The sequence below is a fragment of the Oreochromis niloticus genome, linkage group LG23 (assembly GCF_001858045.2).
Source record: "Oreochromis niloticus isolate F11D_XX linkage group LG23, O_niloticus_UMD_NMBU, whole genome shotgun sequence".
In the NCBI taxonomy this organism is placed as follows: domain Eukaryota; kingdom Metazoa; phylum Chordata; class Actinopteri; order Cichliformes; family Cichlidae; genus Oreochromis; species Oreochromis niloticus.
The window spans coordinates 45,131,138-45,147,261 of NC_031986.2; the positions used below are offsets into that span (position 1 = coordinate 45,131,138).

The following is a 16,124-nucleotide window of genomic DNA, read 5'->3' on the forward strand; positions in this document are numbered from 1 at the left end:
AAATTAAACCATCTGTCTATCTATTATTATTTGCCTGAGTGTGACAAATATGCAAAAAATAAAAAGATAGAAATCTATTTATATATCTGTATGAAAATGTGTGTGTGTGTGTGTGTGTGTCCGTGTGTGTCGGGGGGGACTGGCTCAGTATTTACAGGAAATACATTGTTATTCACAGGCATTTGTGTCCCTGTGACAAGACAAAATACTGAAAGCAGTTTAGCGCGCACGCTCCACACATGCGCATTATTGACAGCGCCCATCACGTCGATTAAACAACTTCCTGGTCCGGGAAAATCTGACATTATCGCGATAGACGAGCTGATCTGTTAGTACTTCTGCACTTCAGCGGCACGGGCCTGACGCTGGAATGCAAAAGCATAAGTTATTTAGCCCAAACAAAGAACCGGGAAACGTCAGCGCACCTTCTCAGAAGTATCACAGCTGTCCCTCGGGACTCAGCTACAGCCCGAGACATGAGGGGGACTCTTAGCGTGTGGTAAGAGCCATGGAGCCGTTTTAGTGGCTAACGTTGGCTGGCTTTAGCATGGTTAGCTAGCTAATCCATCAACACCCGGGCTTGTGACAGCTGACCAGCCAGCCGGACTGAGCTAGGGTTAGCATTAGCATATTTAGCTGACAGGCTGTTGAATTAAGTTAGCCTGGTTTAAACGCATTGCTGGTTTAGGGTTTTATGACGCTGCGTTAGTGACAGGTGACATCGGAGCGTCTTCCAGGAGTGGCAGGACTGTCTTTTAGGGTGCACAGGTGCGGTTGTTTATGTGAGTGATGTACGGAGGCTAACTGATGCTGATAACTAGCCTGCTAGCTAGCATTGGTATGTCGTCGTTGCTTGGTGCAACAGTATGGCAAACAAACAACAGACTGACAGCCACCTCCTTACTTAGCACGCGTGTGCTAATGGGAATAAATGGCACAATAATCCGTGTTTTCATTCGGTTTGTGTTTTCCATTGACGGATTAACTGTATTCGGTTAAATAAGCAACATGACATGCCGCACAGTGACTGTTTAATTGATACGTGCGTTAAGATTACTGCTGACACATAGGGTGTGTGACTGTCATTGGCAGGCCGACAGTCCTGATGGGATTATTGCAGGAATTTCCATGTTCATTTATTTGTTTGCTTTGTTTGTCATCAGGGGATGAGACGAGATCGGTTATTTCGACATTTGCAGCTCTGGGCTCGTTGACTCTCTGTTTTGGCTCAGGATGGCGCAGGGAGGCTCTCAGCTCGACTACCACATCCTGCAGGACCTCAAGCAGCGTTTCCCAGAGATCCCAGAGGGGGTAGTGTCACAGTGCCTTCTGCAGGTACATATTGAAAGCTGTTATTTGGATTGAGGCTTGTTATAATATATGTATTAGTGCACCATGCTGTGTTTGCACTAATTCTTGCATCGTAAAAACATCGCAGAAGATATTTATGATCAGAACATCAATACCTAATAATCACACTCCTTTCTGCCTCAGAACAACAATAACCTGGATCTCTGCTGCCATCTGCTGGCCCAGGAGAGTAACAGATACCTGTATGGTGATTTCCATCCCAGTCCAGAGGAGGGGCGGCTGAACCGAAATCACATGCTACACATTAGCTTGGGCTACCCAGGTTCAGATGCAAGCAAATCAAATGGAGGAGCAGGAGGAGTAGGGCGCTCCTTAGTGCACAGCACCAGTGACAGTCACATCGATCCGCAGCGACCCAACTACCCCGAACCGCTGTCAGCCCCTGCTACCATGGCTCCTTCCCCTGGATACAATCCTTTTTTTATGAATGATCAGAGCCGCTCAGCCAGTACTCCCACCCCTCCACCCACAATGCCAGGCATGTCTCCCACATACTCTTCTGTTTCACATTACACCATGAACCCTATAACAGTCACTCTTTCGCAAAGCATACCCAACGTCCCACAAGCTCTGCAGATCCCTCCTGGACACTACGCAAACAACACCAACGCAACCCTGTACATTCGACCCTCGCCATCTCAAAGCCCCCAGCCAGCACCCTGGTCCTCCTCAGGTGCACCTGTCTATCAACATCAGCAGTCCCCTTACAGCACTCCCACATACGGCTCACCTTACAGCTCCCCACAGCATCAGGTCCAGGCGCAGCCCCAACCGCAACCCCAGCTACAACCCCAGCTACAACCCCAGCTGCAACCCCAGCACCAGCCCCAACCCCAGCACCAGCACCAGCAGTATGTCTTCCTCCCTATTAGCTCCCCAACTCTTCCCAGCATGCCCTACCACCACCAGCAGCCGCCCCAGCAACAGCCTCCTGTTTACAGGCCCTACCAAACAAAAAACCTCCTTAAGAACCAGATAGAGATTACTCTGGAGGGTCCGCGGCCTCGCAGCAATTCACCTGTGCACACTCCTCACCCCCAGGGACCACTTTACAGGTCTCCCAGTTCTTCGCCCAGCTCCCCTTCGAGGGGCATCGCAGTGAATGCAGGTCCGCAGCCGTACCACCCTGGGGTGTACATGCAGGGAAGACCTCGGCCCGCCTCGTCCCCTCAACCGGGGCAGTCAGCCTATACGTTCAAAATCAAAGTGTCCCCAGGAGGCCAGGCTCAGAGGCCCCTGAGCTCGCCGCCCGTCACTGAAGCCGAGCCCATTCTCAACATAGTAGACCAAGGAGCGCACAACGCTGCCCCTGCACCCATCCTGCCCATCTCCGCTCTGCCGGGGACTATCACCAGTCAGTTTCAGCCAATGCCCAGGCGTTCCAGCTCGGGCTCTGATGACTATGCCTACACGCAAGGTAAGGGCTTCTTATTTTTGTTACCGTGCAAGTTTGTCCATCAAAATCTTATATTTCAATATTCATATCATTTTATATATGTTATGTTTTGCAATATTTAAGGTCTCACCTGTCATGGGTTTATATAAGCAGCATAACAACTTCTGCTGCTCATATTTTTTGGACAGCGTTGTCGCAGCTGCACCTTCATATGATATTTTTTTTACTGCTTTGTGCTTGATATTCATCTTTAAATATGTTTGGTTGTCTACGTGTTGTGATGAGAAAAGGTGTGATTGTCATGCTTTTTCCTTTTTTTTTTTTTTTTAATTTAAGGCTGCATATTGGTCTTTTGCGTGTGTTAAGTACACATGACACTGCTTTCATGTGATTGTAGTCTTCCCCACGCCCTCTACCTGTACCATCACTTTCAGGCTTATATAGCAGATTGGAGTCGCAGCATTTCATTGCAGCATTTCATTTCTTTTTTTAAAAATCATTTTTGCGTTTCCCTTCAGCTCTCCTGCTCCACCAGCGGGCGAGGATGGAGCGTCTGATGAAGGAGCTGCGGCTGGAGCAGCAGAAACTCGAGCAGCTGAAGGGTGACGTTAACAACATGGAATACGATGCCCTTCAAAGACGCTTTCGACGAGTCAACTCCACCAGTCTAATCCCCCGAGTAAGGCCTGAACGCGTGCTTGTCTTACATGTAGACCTACTCGTTCATGTCACTCTTTGTGTACTGCTTCACTGACCAAAGGTATAAAGGCAAGCTGTGAAATGATCACTGATTTTATTGAATGCTTTTTAAACTATTCACTGGGAACTACTTGATTATTCTCCCAAGTTATCCCCACCAGCAGACGTTCTCAGATGTCTGTGCGTAGCTGCTGCTTACCTTGCAGAGTTTTCACTTGATTTAATTTCCATTTATGTACTGAAGGACTTCCTACAGCTGCTGTAGTCTTTGTCTGTGCATGTTTGTCCTGTTTGTGCAGTAGTATCTAATCTCACCAGCCACACACGCCTCACCAGTCCAACACCTGGCACTGAATGGCTTCTGTTTTTTGTGGTGTTATTGTGTATTAAGGTATATTGCCACCACTTTGTGGTGATAGTCGACTGTTACATCCTACATGTTTCTGGTAAAAACTCCATATTTAAGGAGTATTAGAAAATAATCACTGAGACGTCAACGTGGGGTTAAGACTGGTTTGATTTCACTGCTAATACACACCAAAGTGGAGCGTGAGTGTGGGAGTGGGCTAATCAGACCGGCTCGTGTGTTTACTGTCTGCAGCCTGAGGAGATGACCCGACTACGCAGTCAGAACAGACAGCTTCAAATTGATATCGACTGTACACTGAAGGAAACAGATCTACTGCAGTCTAGAGGTATGCACACATCACTCACACACAAATGCATTCCCACACAAACCTTTGAAGTGTGCCTCTGATTTATTTGAAAGCATTGATCTTGAAAGAGCCGAGGCCTGAAGCAGACAGTGTCGGGTCCAGAATGATGGACGAGTATCCGCCGCAGCGCATACAGATGCAGGCTTCTGAAATGACTGGCCGGTGCTTTGCAGGCCTCGGGCTGATCTGTGCTTGACCCTCACTCTGGGCCCTGCATAGTATTTCACTGGCACATGATTCTTGTTGATTATGCAGTTGAAACACTTAGCCTACAACACAACGTGTGGACATTAGTTCCAATCCTTTATCTGTTTACCAGGAGTGATGATGATGGAAGCTGAAACAGTGTTTCTGGCAGCACACTCAGGAGTGTGACCGATTTACTTGCAATCAGCCCAGTGCCACTGAACATTTAAGGGGGGGTCTTCTGCAGTAATCCTTCTGATGTCAGTTATCTCACAGACCGTTTCCTTCAGGATTCATTTGTATTTTGCTGTGTTTGTCTGACCCTCTACCTTGCAAGATATGCTGCTGCAGAGACTCGATGCTGTCACAACACACTCCATGGCACATTAAGTGTGTTTCTGTGGATGTGAAGTTTTCAGATTACTCTTACCGTGACGTAAATGTTGACCTTGTGAGATCAGACGTTTTATTCAACAGGGCGGCAGCAAATCACGGCGATCGTGTTCACCTGTGCCAGCACCGTTAGGAGTCAGCAATTTCTGATACCTAATTTTCTAACAAAGACGAGATTATCAGTGCCGTTCAAGATAAACTCATGTGCCTGTGAGGTTTTGCCTCATGTTATTCATGTCACATCGTGAGATTCCTGTTGTCCTGAAATGGTAGCTGTTAAAGATAAAATTATTTTGACAACACGCGAACATTTTACATAAAATTTGTTTACAACTTAAACTCTAAATATAATTTGGCTTTGGGGGTTTTTTTTATCCTCAATGTTGCTGTAGTTCTGTTTGTACAAATCTATAAATGTATCTACATCAGCAACAAATCTGTAAATAAACATTTGTTTTTAATGACTGTCGATATTTGGGGCTCTAACCTGTTTTTTAAGAATAGATGGGCTCAGAAACCAAGAACTGGAAGAATAAACGAGCCCTCTGAAAATCCTGTTGTTGTGGTCCTTGTGATAAACGCAGTGTACAGGCATAATTTGCTTGAATGGTTTTTCTGTAATCCTGGAGTTTCTTCTTCAAACACGAAGAGTTTGCTTACAGAGAAAATCCAACAGTTATTTAAGTAAATGTCTCACCAGCCTCGGCTGCTAGCTGTCGTTCTTTTTGGTGGTGAAACTATTCTTGTCCTCCTCTAAACAGGCAATAAAATCCCATGTTGTCATAAATCTTATTTGGAGTTCTTATTTCATTTTGTTCTTAAAATATTTTTCTAACCACTGGGGGGAGGCTGATGCACGGTTGACCTCATCACAGCGTTGCACACTCTCCTTCGTCTCCCTTGTAGCTAGACGCGCGATCCTACTAAGCTGGGGGGGGTGCCCCTGTCCCCCCCATGCTCAGTGGCTGAGGGACCTTATGTACTATCTGAGCCTTGAAAAGATCCGTTATGCGATTAGCACTAACAGTGGCAAGTTTTACGAGGTGTGGGGGCAATTCCTGAAATATTTTTCCAGCCTTCAGGTTGTGAACCCGACTTCCAGCATTTTTTTAAAAAAGTTATTTGTGTGTTTGTTTTATTTTGTTCTGTTTTGTCCTGTTGTATTTGCGATGGTGTTTTTGTGTTTGTTTGTTTTTGTCTTTAGTTTGGTTCGTTTGTTTGTTTTTACCTGGCCTGATGGATAGGGCTACTGTGTGGTATGGGTAGGGCGTAAACTGATAAAAGTAATTACAAGAAATGTGAATGTGTCCTTAATCCGTATTCTATTATTTCAGTTCAAACAATCATTGTGAAACCTACTTGTTTGTTGTTTAACAATTCTGTGTGTATCTGTTTTTCTTTGTTGCTTCAATTTAATAAAAATGTCTTTGAGAAAAAAATAATTTTCTATAGATGGCAAAACACTTGCAGGAATTCCCAAATATTTAACAAACGATTACAGCAACAATGACTTTATGCTCCCAGAGTAGGATAACACATTTCAAGTAGGCCTGCATGATGCACGTCTTCTTCCAGGTGTTTGATTGGCAGATAAGTTGTTGAGTAAACTGAGTCTTTGTGACAGCTGACTCTGTCTGTCTTTGGTTTGCCTGTCGGTATAGTTCTGATTACACATCTGGCTGAAACAGGCACTCTTTAAAACAAACTAAAGCTCTCTGTCTGATCTCTGCAGGGAAGTTTGACCCCAAAGCAATGAACAACTTTTATGACAATATTCAGCCCGGTCCTGTAGTGCCGCCCACATCTGGAAAGAAAGGTAAGCACTTCTGCAGAAGTCAGAGAAAGACAGAAACACAGTTTAATATTTTACCAAGATGCAGATTTGACGGTTCATTCAGATCCTTGTCTCACATTGGCCTTAATTCTTACTGTTTGGTCTGTTCATGCTGATAGCTGTGAAATTAAAACGATACAGTGCTTCTCATAAAGTGCTGTGGATGCATAAAAATGTCTCAATTTAAACTTGCTCTGTGGTTGCTTGGCAGCATCGTGATGTGATAGCAGATCATGTGTGATTCAACTCTTGTGGCTATAAATGAGCTTTTACTGCCTTAAGATTAAAACAAGAGTCTTTTATAAAAAAGTGTTTTAGGAACATAAACGTTAAAATCAGGTCAGTTTAGGTTAGTTAGTTGCTAGGCAACGTGATGACATTATAATATCAGACTCTACTGAACTTTTGTGGATAAAAATTCAATTTCGCTGTTGTGAAATTAAAATGCTACGTAGTCTTTCTAAGGTGTTATAGTGGCCCCACAGCTTACACGGTCACCTAACTGAAACCCTTTGCAGCATCTGGAGTAAAAGTTGGCCAGAACAAACATGCGGCACTACCCACACTATCCACACTATCCACACTTCCCATCCAAAAGTAGAACTGGCTGTAGTGCAGGTCATCCACTAACTGGAAAGTTGGTGGTTTGATTCCTAGCTTCTCCAGTTTAAATGCCAAAGTATCCTCGGGCAGATACTGAACCCAGAGCTGCTTCACTCACATTAGATAAAATGATAGCTTGGCGTAGACAGAAGGAATGAGTAGAAATGGAAGGTGCTGTATGAGAAGCAGTTCATTTAGCATCATAATATCTGATACAGATAAAACCTTCAGGGGCAGAAGATGCACCTGTTTGGTTGCTCCGCTGTTGATTGTGTAGCAGGACCTTGGACAGAGATCTAAGATTTGCTCTGCTGTTTAGTAAACGCATGTTTCTGTCAAGTTTCACCCTTGAATGATTAACTGCCTTCGTTTTAATGCTGCTCTGAGTTGTAGACTTTCTGGTGCGCATGTTTTACCACGTGAATGAACTTTTTCTTTCTTTTTGTCAGAAGGGACACAGGCCTCCAAGCGGGTCCCCCAGACGGACGAGGACTTTGAAGGCGCCCAGTGGAACTGTGAAAGCTGCACCTTCCTCAACCACCCTGCACTAAACCGCTGTGAACAGTGCGAGATGCCACGCTACACCTGAGCTTACGCACTGTGCTGTATCTCCACTCCTGCCTCATCCCTTGCAAATCCCTGGATACTATAAGCCCCGCCCCTCTACAATCTGCAGAATCTGTGTAGAGGTCTCATCCCATCAATCAGTATACAAGTCCCCTCCTACCTGCTGAGGAAGAGCCACTTATCCCTCTCGTCCTGCTCTGGTCCCCTACTCCTGTGCACTTTGACCTTTGTTTTCTTTGGTGGATAATGACCATTATTCTGGAGGGCTGGAGCTTCCTGTGGCAGACGTGTAAGAGCAGACTGCGGCTCAGACGGCGGGTGCAGCAGGCTTCAGAAATGTCAGAGCGCTTTAAGGATTGAGGAGGAGCAGCTGTGGTTTACCTGGCGACCATTCCATGCAGAACAAATGACTGCCCTGTTTACACTGTGCCCATTCCCAAAGTATAAATGGAGACACTTGTTTTATCCAGGACCTCCAGCTCCCTCTTTCTGACAGTGGAACAATGAAAGCAATGAGTATATAAGTTGTGACTAATGCGAAATGTAGACTTTACACTGTATCTGGCTCTGTATGAGAGCTCATTTCACTGAAAGAACACTAAAGACACTTGCATATGAGTATGTTCCTGGTACTTTTATGCATATTATTACCACCCTGTATTATGTGTTCAACAGATGTTGATTTCCTGTGCAAATGCCTCAACTTGCTGTACTTAATAAAAGAGCTGATTCTATGTGACTTGATCCTGCACAGGTGCAGAGTTTCTGATTGATCACGGCTGTGATCCCTCCTTCCCAAATTAAACAGGCACAATTAATTTTTTTTCTACTACATGTTTATTGTGTTTATCAGACCAGTGGGAATTGTAAATGCATGCACACACTTTGATGTTGCAGGAGGGAGTTCATGAACGCTATGAAGGAGCTTTCAGAAGACGGCCATTACCACAGCACGCCGGTGTAGGTCGTCTACCGCGGTCCTCGTTTCATTACTCGTACACGGCACGTCCCACTCTGGTGTGGACCTTAGCTCAGACGCTAAAACCAAGTGTGTTGCCTTTTTCAGCTACAGTGGATTTCCTGCCACAGCCTGTCTATAGGAAAGCAGATGTATTTTTAATGGTGCCTGTTGAGAGCATTCTCATTTCCTACTGAGTGGGAAGATAAGGAGGCATCACATGGGTAGGTCTGTGAGCACATGCTGGCTGGTATGATCACGCACACACACTCAGCAGACGTGGTCATTTGCCCTCTACCTTCCTACTGCTGTGCTTAAAACTAATAAGCTTTTATTATGTAAACTGCATAACTTGGATATGATACAATTTCCTGAAAAAGCAGGTACGACTGGGGGTATTTGAAAGGTTCTCACAGCAGGTCTGTTACAGCCAAGACTTTAGGCTGATCTCACGTTAAGTACTATTTTGTTCATGTGATGGACTTGACGTGAGATTGGCCGCTATTTTTAGATCAGCCTCTGAGACTGATGCTGGATCTGCCATAGTGTAAAAATGATGACCCAGGGCAGGCCAGCAGCCTAAGCAAGGACGCCCAGACCTCCACAGCCCAGCCACCTCCTCCAGCTTATCCTGGGAAACGCTGAGGAAACTCTTCATCTCGACTGCTGTAGCTGGAGATCTTATAACCAGCGACTGTCCTCCCTGCGGAGGGATCACGTTCAAACAGAAGCTAATGTTTGCAGTCTGTGGTCGTGGCATAATTGGAATTCCAGGGAGCGATCTAAAAACAGCAGCCATGCTGGAAGCTATGTGGGCGTGTCGCAGGTAAAAGGTAACTCTGAACATGAGAATGACCAAATTAAAGGTAATGCTTTACATTCTTTATAATTTTGTTCTCAGAACTTCTTGATCGCATCTTGTAAATCAGGTTTTGTGTAGAAGACACTCGTGAGTGAATCTTTAACCAGGATTGTGTTACTTTCACCCATTTGGAAGGTGTTAGCTGTCTTAGGTAGCTTCTGTTTATTGACCCAGTTATAATAGACACAAGCAGGACAGGACAAATGCAGTGAGTCCAGGGAGCTCTGTGACATGCTTTCTCTGATATATTAAAGTCTGCTGGCAGCAGAAGAAAGCTTGGCCAGCCTCCAGTTGTTGTTGCGTCTCTGGGGAAATGTGGCATGTTGCATTCTTTAGGTGTGCCCCATCTTCCTCACTTTGTCATCCTCAGGATATCACTTCAAAAGAATGTCTTCCTCTCCACATTTCCTTCTCTTCTCTGATTGGCTAATTAGTCCATCAATTCCTCCGGGTATGGGGCCAGCGAATCCATCTGTTCACAACAGACCTTGTGTCCAGAACTAAGACCTACTGGAGTTACACTTAAAGGGGACGCAGAATTATCTGACCGGTGGCATTCTCTCCCAAATGAAAGCGCCCCATTTCTTTTATATCACTGGATTCACTGCAAGCTCTCCTAAGAGACCTCAGGGCTTCAGTCCAGTGAGCGAGGACAGCGTTGGAGACAAGTTCACAGTATCAAATACAAGAGCTCCATTCCAGTCCTGAAAATATTAATGAGCATTTGTTTTGTTTTATTTTTCCTATTTCTAGTCTTTTTGTGCGATATGTAAGAGACAGAGGTGCTATTACTAATGTGGACACTAGCTGGGTGAGGTCCCAGGTTTCTCCTCGTCTTTTCAGTAGTAGTCTTCATAGTTTTTGGGGTTGAGGCAGTAGAGGAGGGCACCTCCGAAAGAGAAGATGGTGGATCCCCATGCCAGGCCGTAGCCCCAGTTAAATTCATGGTAGATCCTCAGACTGACTGTCTCTATGAACTTGATGGGGAAGAGAACCAAGCTGCACACTTGGAGCACAACTGCAAGAAAAACAGACAGTTCAGACGCAAGATGCATCATTAAAGATGTAAAAGGACCTTGGGGTCTTCCTGTGCACATTCGATGAAAATGGAATTTCTTTACATACCTGCAGAGAAAAGCATGACGGCCACAGGCTTGTAGCAGCGACTCCTGGAGCCAAAGCACAGGGAGAACAGCGCCACGAGGAAGGCGAGCAGGGTGAGGGCTGCTCCCCCCAACAGCAGAGCCAGGGTGGCGATCTGCCAGTCTGAGACGAGCACAAACACAGGGGCAGAGAGGAGGGAGAGGGTGAGGGAGGAAAACCGTGAAATCACACTGAAACAGAGAGTGACACAGGTAGCTAAAAAAAGGTTACTCTGGAGAGCCGTGTCGGCGCTGCTGACAGGAGGGAGGAAAGCGGAGAGACAAGATGAGGACAGATAAAGGGAAGAAGAGAGAGTCAGCAGAATAGGTCACAGGCTGTAGTGGTTAGCCACAGTAATACTGCAATACTCAAAAAGTAAATAACACTGGTGCTGAATTGCCACAGTGTAAACACAAACTATTTGTGGTTTGGAGGCTGAGTGATGGCGGCGATGGCTCGTAATGTTTCTGAGCCACCGGGGACCCGTTGGCGGGCTGGCAGATGAGGAATGCGAACCCTCAAACTGAGCACAGCCCTTTTTCTGGCTGGCAAGAACATGCGCTTGGTTACGCGTGCACATTTCCAACAGTCCAGTAATGGATCCCAATGGAGCAGAAAGGTGACTCTGATAATGAGTATATCCCTCCCTGTCGGCTGATGCCAGCTCAGCAGCATCCTCAGCATCTCATCCACACTTGAGTGTAAATAACTGTCTTCCCCAAACAGAAGCAGCTGTGAAAGGCAGAAAAATATGATCGTAGGCTTCTTCTTCTTTTTTTTTAGATGCCTTGCCTTTTTCTCGAGTCTTTCTTAGTCTTAATTAGCCACGGGACACCAACTGAGGACTGTTGAGAGACAATATACGTTATTGTTTAGAGATTAGGGGTCTCTTTCATTGCTTTACTGTTTACTTGCGGAAACAGGAGGTCTGCGTGCTTATGATGAAGCATTTGATTACACAGGAGGAAATCATTTAAAGTACGGTGGGTGGAAAAAGGTAAACATCAAAGCATAAAGGGGATTGGGCTCTGTATACGCGGCTCAGTGTTACAGAGTGTGGAAAAGTTTACAGTGACTGACTAAAGTTTATTTAGTCTTTTTTTAGTAAGTGTACGAGCTATTGTTTATTATGGAGTCTGGAAAATAAAAAAAAGATTAAGCATGGCCGAGAATACTTCCTCTCTGCTGAGGCAGAAAATCACTAAAACAGCAGAAGAAAGTGACGGAACATAAGCTGCTTAAAATACAGTTCCCACTCTTGTTGGAGGGAAACATTATCGGAGGGGCCAAGCAGCTCAAATATAAACAAACATCAACCACTTCTGATGGTTGATGGCTCAGGATTTAGAGTTTAAAAAATGGGCCCTGTCACCACAGGATGTTGGAGCGAGCCCACAAAAAGCAGAGCACCACTTTTCCTTCAGCCTCCCTGCTTTCACAACCAGAGCGACCCCCTCACTGCCGCTGCCTCTCAGCAAAAAGGGAGGGTTACACTGACTTGACCCGCAGCTGTCACAGACCCATCGCTGTTGAGATACTGTATCTTTCCTGGGTCATTTTGATGCCCGCAGCCCAGCCGGCGCGCAACTTTATCATGAAAACAGCAGGATACAGAAAGTCATCTCATCTCAGAATTGGAACGGATCCTGTTCGCTGTGCGAGAGACACAGCCAGAGTTAGGGTGCTTAAAGGCTTTGACGAGCAGGAAGTGCCAAACTATTAATCTGAGCCCCGCACGATAACAGATGGAAAAGGAGATACAGTACACGAGATCCAATCTGAGCATTAATTATGGTCCTCTGTACGGATGTCGGGAACTGCTGAAGTGTTAAGCAAATAAATCCTTCAAGGCCCCCGATTCAGTTGCTTTGTCTCAGACAATTGTGGAAGATCTGTGACACAGAAGTGCCTCGAGTGTCTCTCTCTCTCGCACTGTCACACAATCTCAGCCTCACTCTCTCAAGGCAGCAGGATGAAGGACTGTTTGAAGAAGCATCATCTTCAATCGGAGGCTGCAGGTTCGTGTCCTCTGTGTCTCTGAGCTGAGGCTCTGTCCCACAGAGTCGGTGTGTGGCCTGCACAGTTCTGTGACCTCCCGTAAAGAGAAAGCAGGCACCCAGAATGGGATAGCTAACATATTACATTATTAATACGCTTTGCCATCACTGCATCTCACTGAGCTGGACGTGCTCACACTCTGGCTCCACATTCGTATCCTGATCTCGCACCACCCTGGCATCAACGCACACTACTGTTGCTGCATTCCTGGCCCCATGTTGAGTCTGTAGCGTTTATACTTGACCACGACAGCTCCTGACTAAATGTGTGTGCGTGTCTGTCTGAGAGAGACAAACACACAGAGAGGAAATCCTATATGCATCTGTATATTTAAAACACTAGAGCATGTAATGAGGCCATACTTGATGTCTACCTTACAGCACATCATTATGGTTTAAAGAGAACTCTGTGCAGAACACGTTCAAAACATCTGAGTGGCCAGCTGCTGTTTCAGACTAACAGGATTTATTTCATGCCCGAAGCATGACACTGAGGAAATATCGGGGGTTGATGAGGGGTGGGGGGTGGTTAGAAACTGATTACTGGGATTCAAATCAATAAGCCCTAGCCAAGCACAAGCCTGAGGAAATGGGAAGTTCACTGTGTGCATTTACTGTGGTATGCTGCTGCTGCTGCTGCTGCTGCTGAGAGCTGACACGGAGACTAGGTGTCTTTATATGGCACCAAAGTGCACTTTGTCTGCGCTGACAGAGGAAGAATGGGGCCAGAGTGGCCCGCAGTTACTCATCTCAGACAGAAAGAAAACATTTTGTCAGACTAACAAAAACGCAATTCACCAGTCAGCACGCAGGAGCCGCTCAGAGACAGCAGAAAAATGAAACAGAGGAGTAAACAGAGACAGGAAATGTTAGATAGTCTACTCAGGGATACTGCAGGATAAACCAATGCAAGCTTTACGCACATTTACAAGGAAAAACAAAATGAAAAACCCTCTCTGTGTGATAGTTTTGACATTTTTTTGCTTTTTTTGTGTTGCAAGATGGATTGTTATCTACAAACTGTGGCTTGAAAGCCTGCCAGTGCATTAGAAATGTCATGAAGGGCTGTTGCACTGCTTTACATATGCATTAAATATTTTGTACGGCGCTACAAACACTCACTCAACTAGCGATAGGATCAATTTTCTGAGAGTTCAGCCAGCTTCTCTCTTTCTTTCTCTCGGTGGATTAGTAGCTGTGATGGAAATATGAAATGCTTCCAGAAAAAAAGCTAAATGAGGGGACTCCTTAAATAAAAAAGTTTCCCTAATAGAGAAAATCGGCATTTCTGGAGTGTTTCAACGTGTTTCCCTGGTTACTAATCTGCAGGCATCTGGATCTCGGGGGAGCTCTCTGCTCTGAGCTGCCCCTGCTCCTTGGCCGGTGAAGAAACCCACACAAAGGCTCATTTTGATCGCAACAAAAGGCCAAATGAAACCCCAGCTGGACCGCTCCTGGCGAGGCAACATTCCCACATCATTCTGTGGCGCACTGAGCAAACGCTGTAAGGAAAAAAGAGTCAAACAGCTTAGAAAGAAACCAACGCGTCTTATTAATCAGACTTGTGAGACTTAACTTTTCCTGTACTCGATTATTTCGCAATTGGACAGCAGTGCGCAACACACCGTTCTAGATCCTATTTCATGCAGAAAAGTTCGGCACTTTAAATTAAACAGGCAATAGCTAATTATAAAGTAATTAACATCTAGCCCTCTCTGGGGTGATGTTTTATAATTCTCGCCCACAGAACAGATTGGTTCAGCAGCGCACTCTCCGCGGGGACCCTTTGTTATCCCTGAGAGCGGTGCATCGCACTTCCATTTGAATACGAATGTGGGTGTCTGTCTGCGCCCACAATCCTGCCATTTCGAGGGTGAAGCATCCCTTAAAACTACAACACCCAACTGGTTTAAAACTTCCAGCCAACATGGTGGCACGTCACGCCAGCAGCAGCCAGTGTTAAGCGTGTCTGTGCGGGCACATGAGCATCTTTCTCACCCGTGGCCAGCGTGCTGCTGCAGGACCAATCCTCGGAGCTGACGGGCTTCCAGCAAGACTCCCACAGGGACAGGAAGTACTGGTCATCCGCGGTGACCCACGCCGGGCTCAACATGGCACCGACATCCAGGCAGAGAGCGAGAAAGACGCACACAAGTCCCACCAACTTCAGGGGCGTCAACGCCGTCACCCGCACCTCCTCTGTGCCGCTCACGGATGAAGCCATGTCTAAAGTATCTTACTCATTAAATAACAAATAGTACCAAAAAAAAAAAACAACAATGAAACAAATGCGGGATGTGCTCTTTTCCTCAAATCGTCAACCTTGAACCAGTAATAACTTGTGGTTGTTCCCTCTTGCCCGCGCACAGTGTGGTGGCGAGCCTCCGCTCACTCTGCGTCCTGAGCCCAGAGGACGCTGCCGCGGTGTGTGCTGTGGATCCGGCGCTCTGCCGACGGGACCGTGCTGCGGAGCTCTAAAATAACGGGGCTGCACCTGCTGGGTCCTAGTGCCAGAACACAGACACACACACACAGAGTGTGTGTCTGTAGGTGGTTTTCTAATTTCTCTCCCTGATAACCAGGGCACCAGACACCCTCTTAGGCTTAAAAAAATTCTTTTTCATGAAGCATATATTTAGGGCTGGATCAGGTGACCCTGAATTCTCCCTCAGTTATTCTGCAGGTCTAGGCTGCCGGAGGCTTCCCATGATGCTATGAGTGTTTTTTCTTCACGCCCTGTGTCTTACACCTTGTCTTTTGTCCTGTCTCCCTTCCCACCTGCTGGAGGTTTCTTCTGGTTAAAAGCGAGTTTTTCCTTTCCACTGTCACCAAAGTGCGTGCTCATAGGGGCTCATCTGATTGGGTGCAGTTTTCTCTGTTTTCTCTTTATTATTGTAGGTCTTTACCTTACAAATAAAAGCCCCAACTTAAAACCTTTTTATGCACACAGCCTACAGTTAATAGATGTTGTTTTGTTAAGTTTTTCACTCCCTTAAGTCACTTTTCCAAAAACTGACTGCAGCTTCTATCTGGTGACAGTAATGTTCTTTCTGGCTCAAAAGGCATTGATATTATTCCTGAGAGGTATGTTTGACACATTTTTGACAGATTATAGGCCAAGAAGTCATTTCTAAAAGTTTAAATTCTTGCAACAATGGATGCCCAATGCATCCATAAGGCAGCATTTTAGTGCAAGAGTCTGAGCTAATAATTAACTAACTTGTATTCTTTAACTGTGTGTTATTTTACAAATTTAAAGTCTTGTGTGCAATTTAACCACAGTTTTCACTGGATGCCTAAATACATGCTTAGTGTGAGTGTTACAGTAGGCATGAATTC

The 16,124-nt window shown here is 45.7% G+C and overlaps 2 protein-coding genes across 5 annotated transcripts; one reads left to right on the forward strand and one right to left on the reverse strand.

Moving 5' to 3' along the window:
* Positions 1 to 203: 203 nt before the first annotated feature.
* Positions 204 to 8,509, forward strand: tab3 (TGF-beta activated kinase 1 (MAP3K7) binding protein 3). Of its 4 annotated transcripts, XM_005479194.3 has the most exons (7): positions 209 to 499; positions 1,164 to 1,335; positions 1,495 to 2,788; positions 3,286 to 3,446; positions 4,068 to 4,161; positions 6,494 to 6,577; positions 7,648 to 8,509. In XM_005479194.3, the coding sequence occupies exons 2-7, from the start codon at positions 1,234 to 1,236 to the stop codon at positions 7,785 to 7,787; spliced, it is 1,875 nt and encodes a 624-aa protein (XP_005479251.1). In that variant the 5' UTR covers positions 209 to 499; positions 1,164 to 1,233; the 3' UTR covers positions 7,788 to 8,509. The 4 variants fall into 4 exon arrangements, with proteins under 4 accessions (XP_019207216.1, XP_019207217.1, XP_005479254.1 ...); XM_019351671.2 differs by lacking the exons at positions 6,494 to 6,577; positions 7,648 to 8,509 and adding an exon at positions 4,236 to 4,485 and having other exon boundaries at positions 204 to 499; XM_005479197.4 differs by lacking the exons at positions 6,494 to 6,577; positions 7,648 to 8,509 and adding an exon at positions 4,502 to 5,358 and having other exon boundaries at positions 206 to 499.
* On the reverse strand, positions 8,019 to 15,255 carry tmem47 (transmembrane protein 47). The gene is made up of 3 exons (XM_003439868.5): positions 14,784 to 15,255; positions 10,711 to 10,851; positions 8,019 to 10,603 (listed from the first exon to the last, which is right to left on the reverse strand). Exons 1-3 carry the CDS (start codon positions 15,007 to 15,009, stop codon positions 10,425 to 10,427), a joined length of 546 nt encoding a protein of 181 aa, XP_003439916.1. The 5' UTR covers positions 15,010 to 15,255; the 3' UTR covers positions 8,019 to 10,424.
* Between the last annotated feature and the right edge of the window lie 869 nt (positions 15,256 to 16,124).

Coding starts and splice junctions, on each gene's coding strand:
- tab3 (XM_005479194.3), top strand. CDS start 1,234: ATGGCGCAGGGAGGCTCTCAGCTCGACTACCACATCCTGCAGGACCTC. Junction 2,789..3,285: donor TGACTATGCCTACACGCAAG/GTAAGGGCTTCT, acceptor GTTTCCCTTCAG/CTCTCCTGCTCCACCAGCGG. Junction 4,162..6,493: donor AGATCTACTGCAGTCTAGAG/GTATGCACACAT, acceptor TGATCTCTGCAG/GGAAGTTTGACCCCAAAGCA.
- tmem47 (XM_003439868.5), bottom strand. CDS start 15,009: ATGGCTTCATCCGTGAGCGGCACAGAGGAGGTGCGGGTGACGGCGTTG. Junction 10,852..14,783: donor CAGCAGCACGCTGGCCACGG/GTGAGAAAGATG, acceptor TGCTCGTCTCAG/ACTGGCAGATCGCCACCCTG. Junction 10,604..10,710: donor CGTCATGCTTTTCTCTGCAG/GTATGTAAAGAA, acceptor TTTTTCTTGCAG/TTGTGCTCCAAGTGTGCAGC.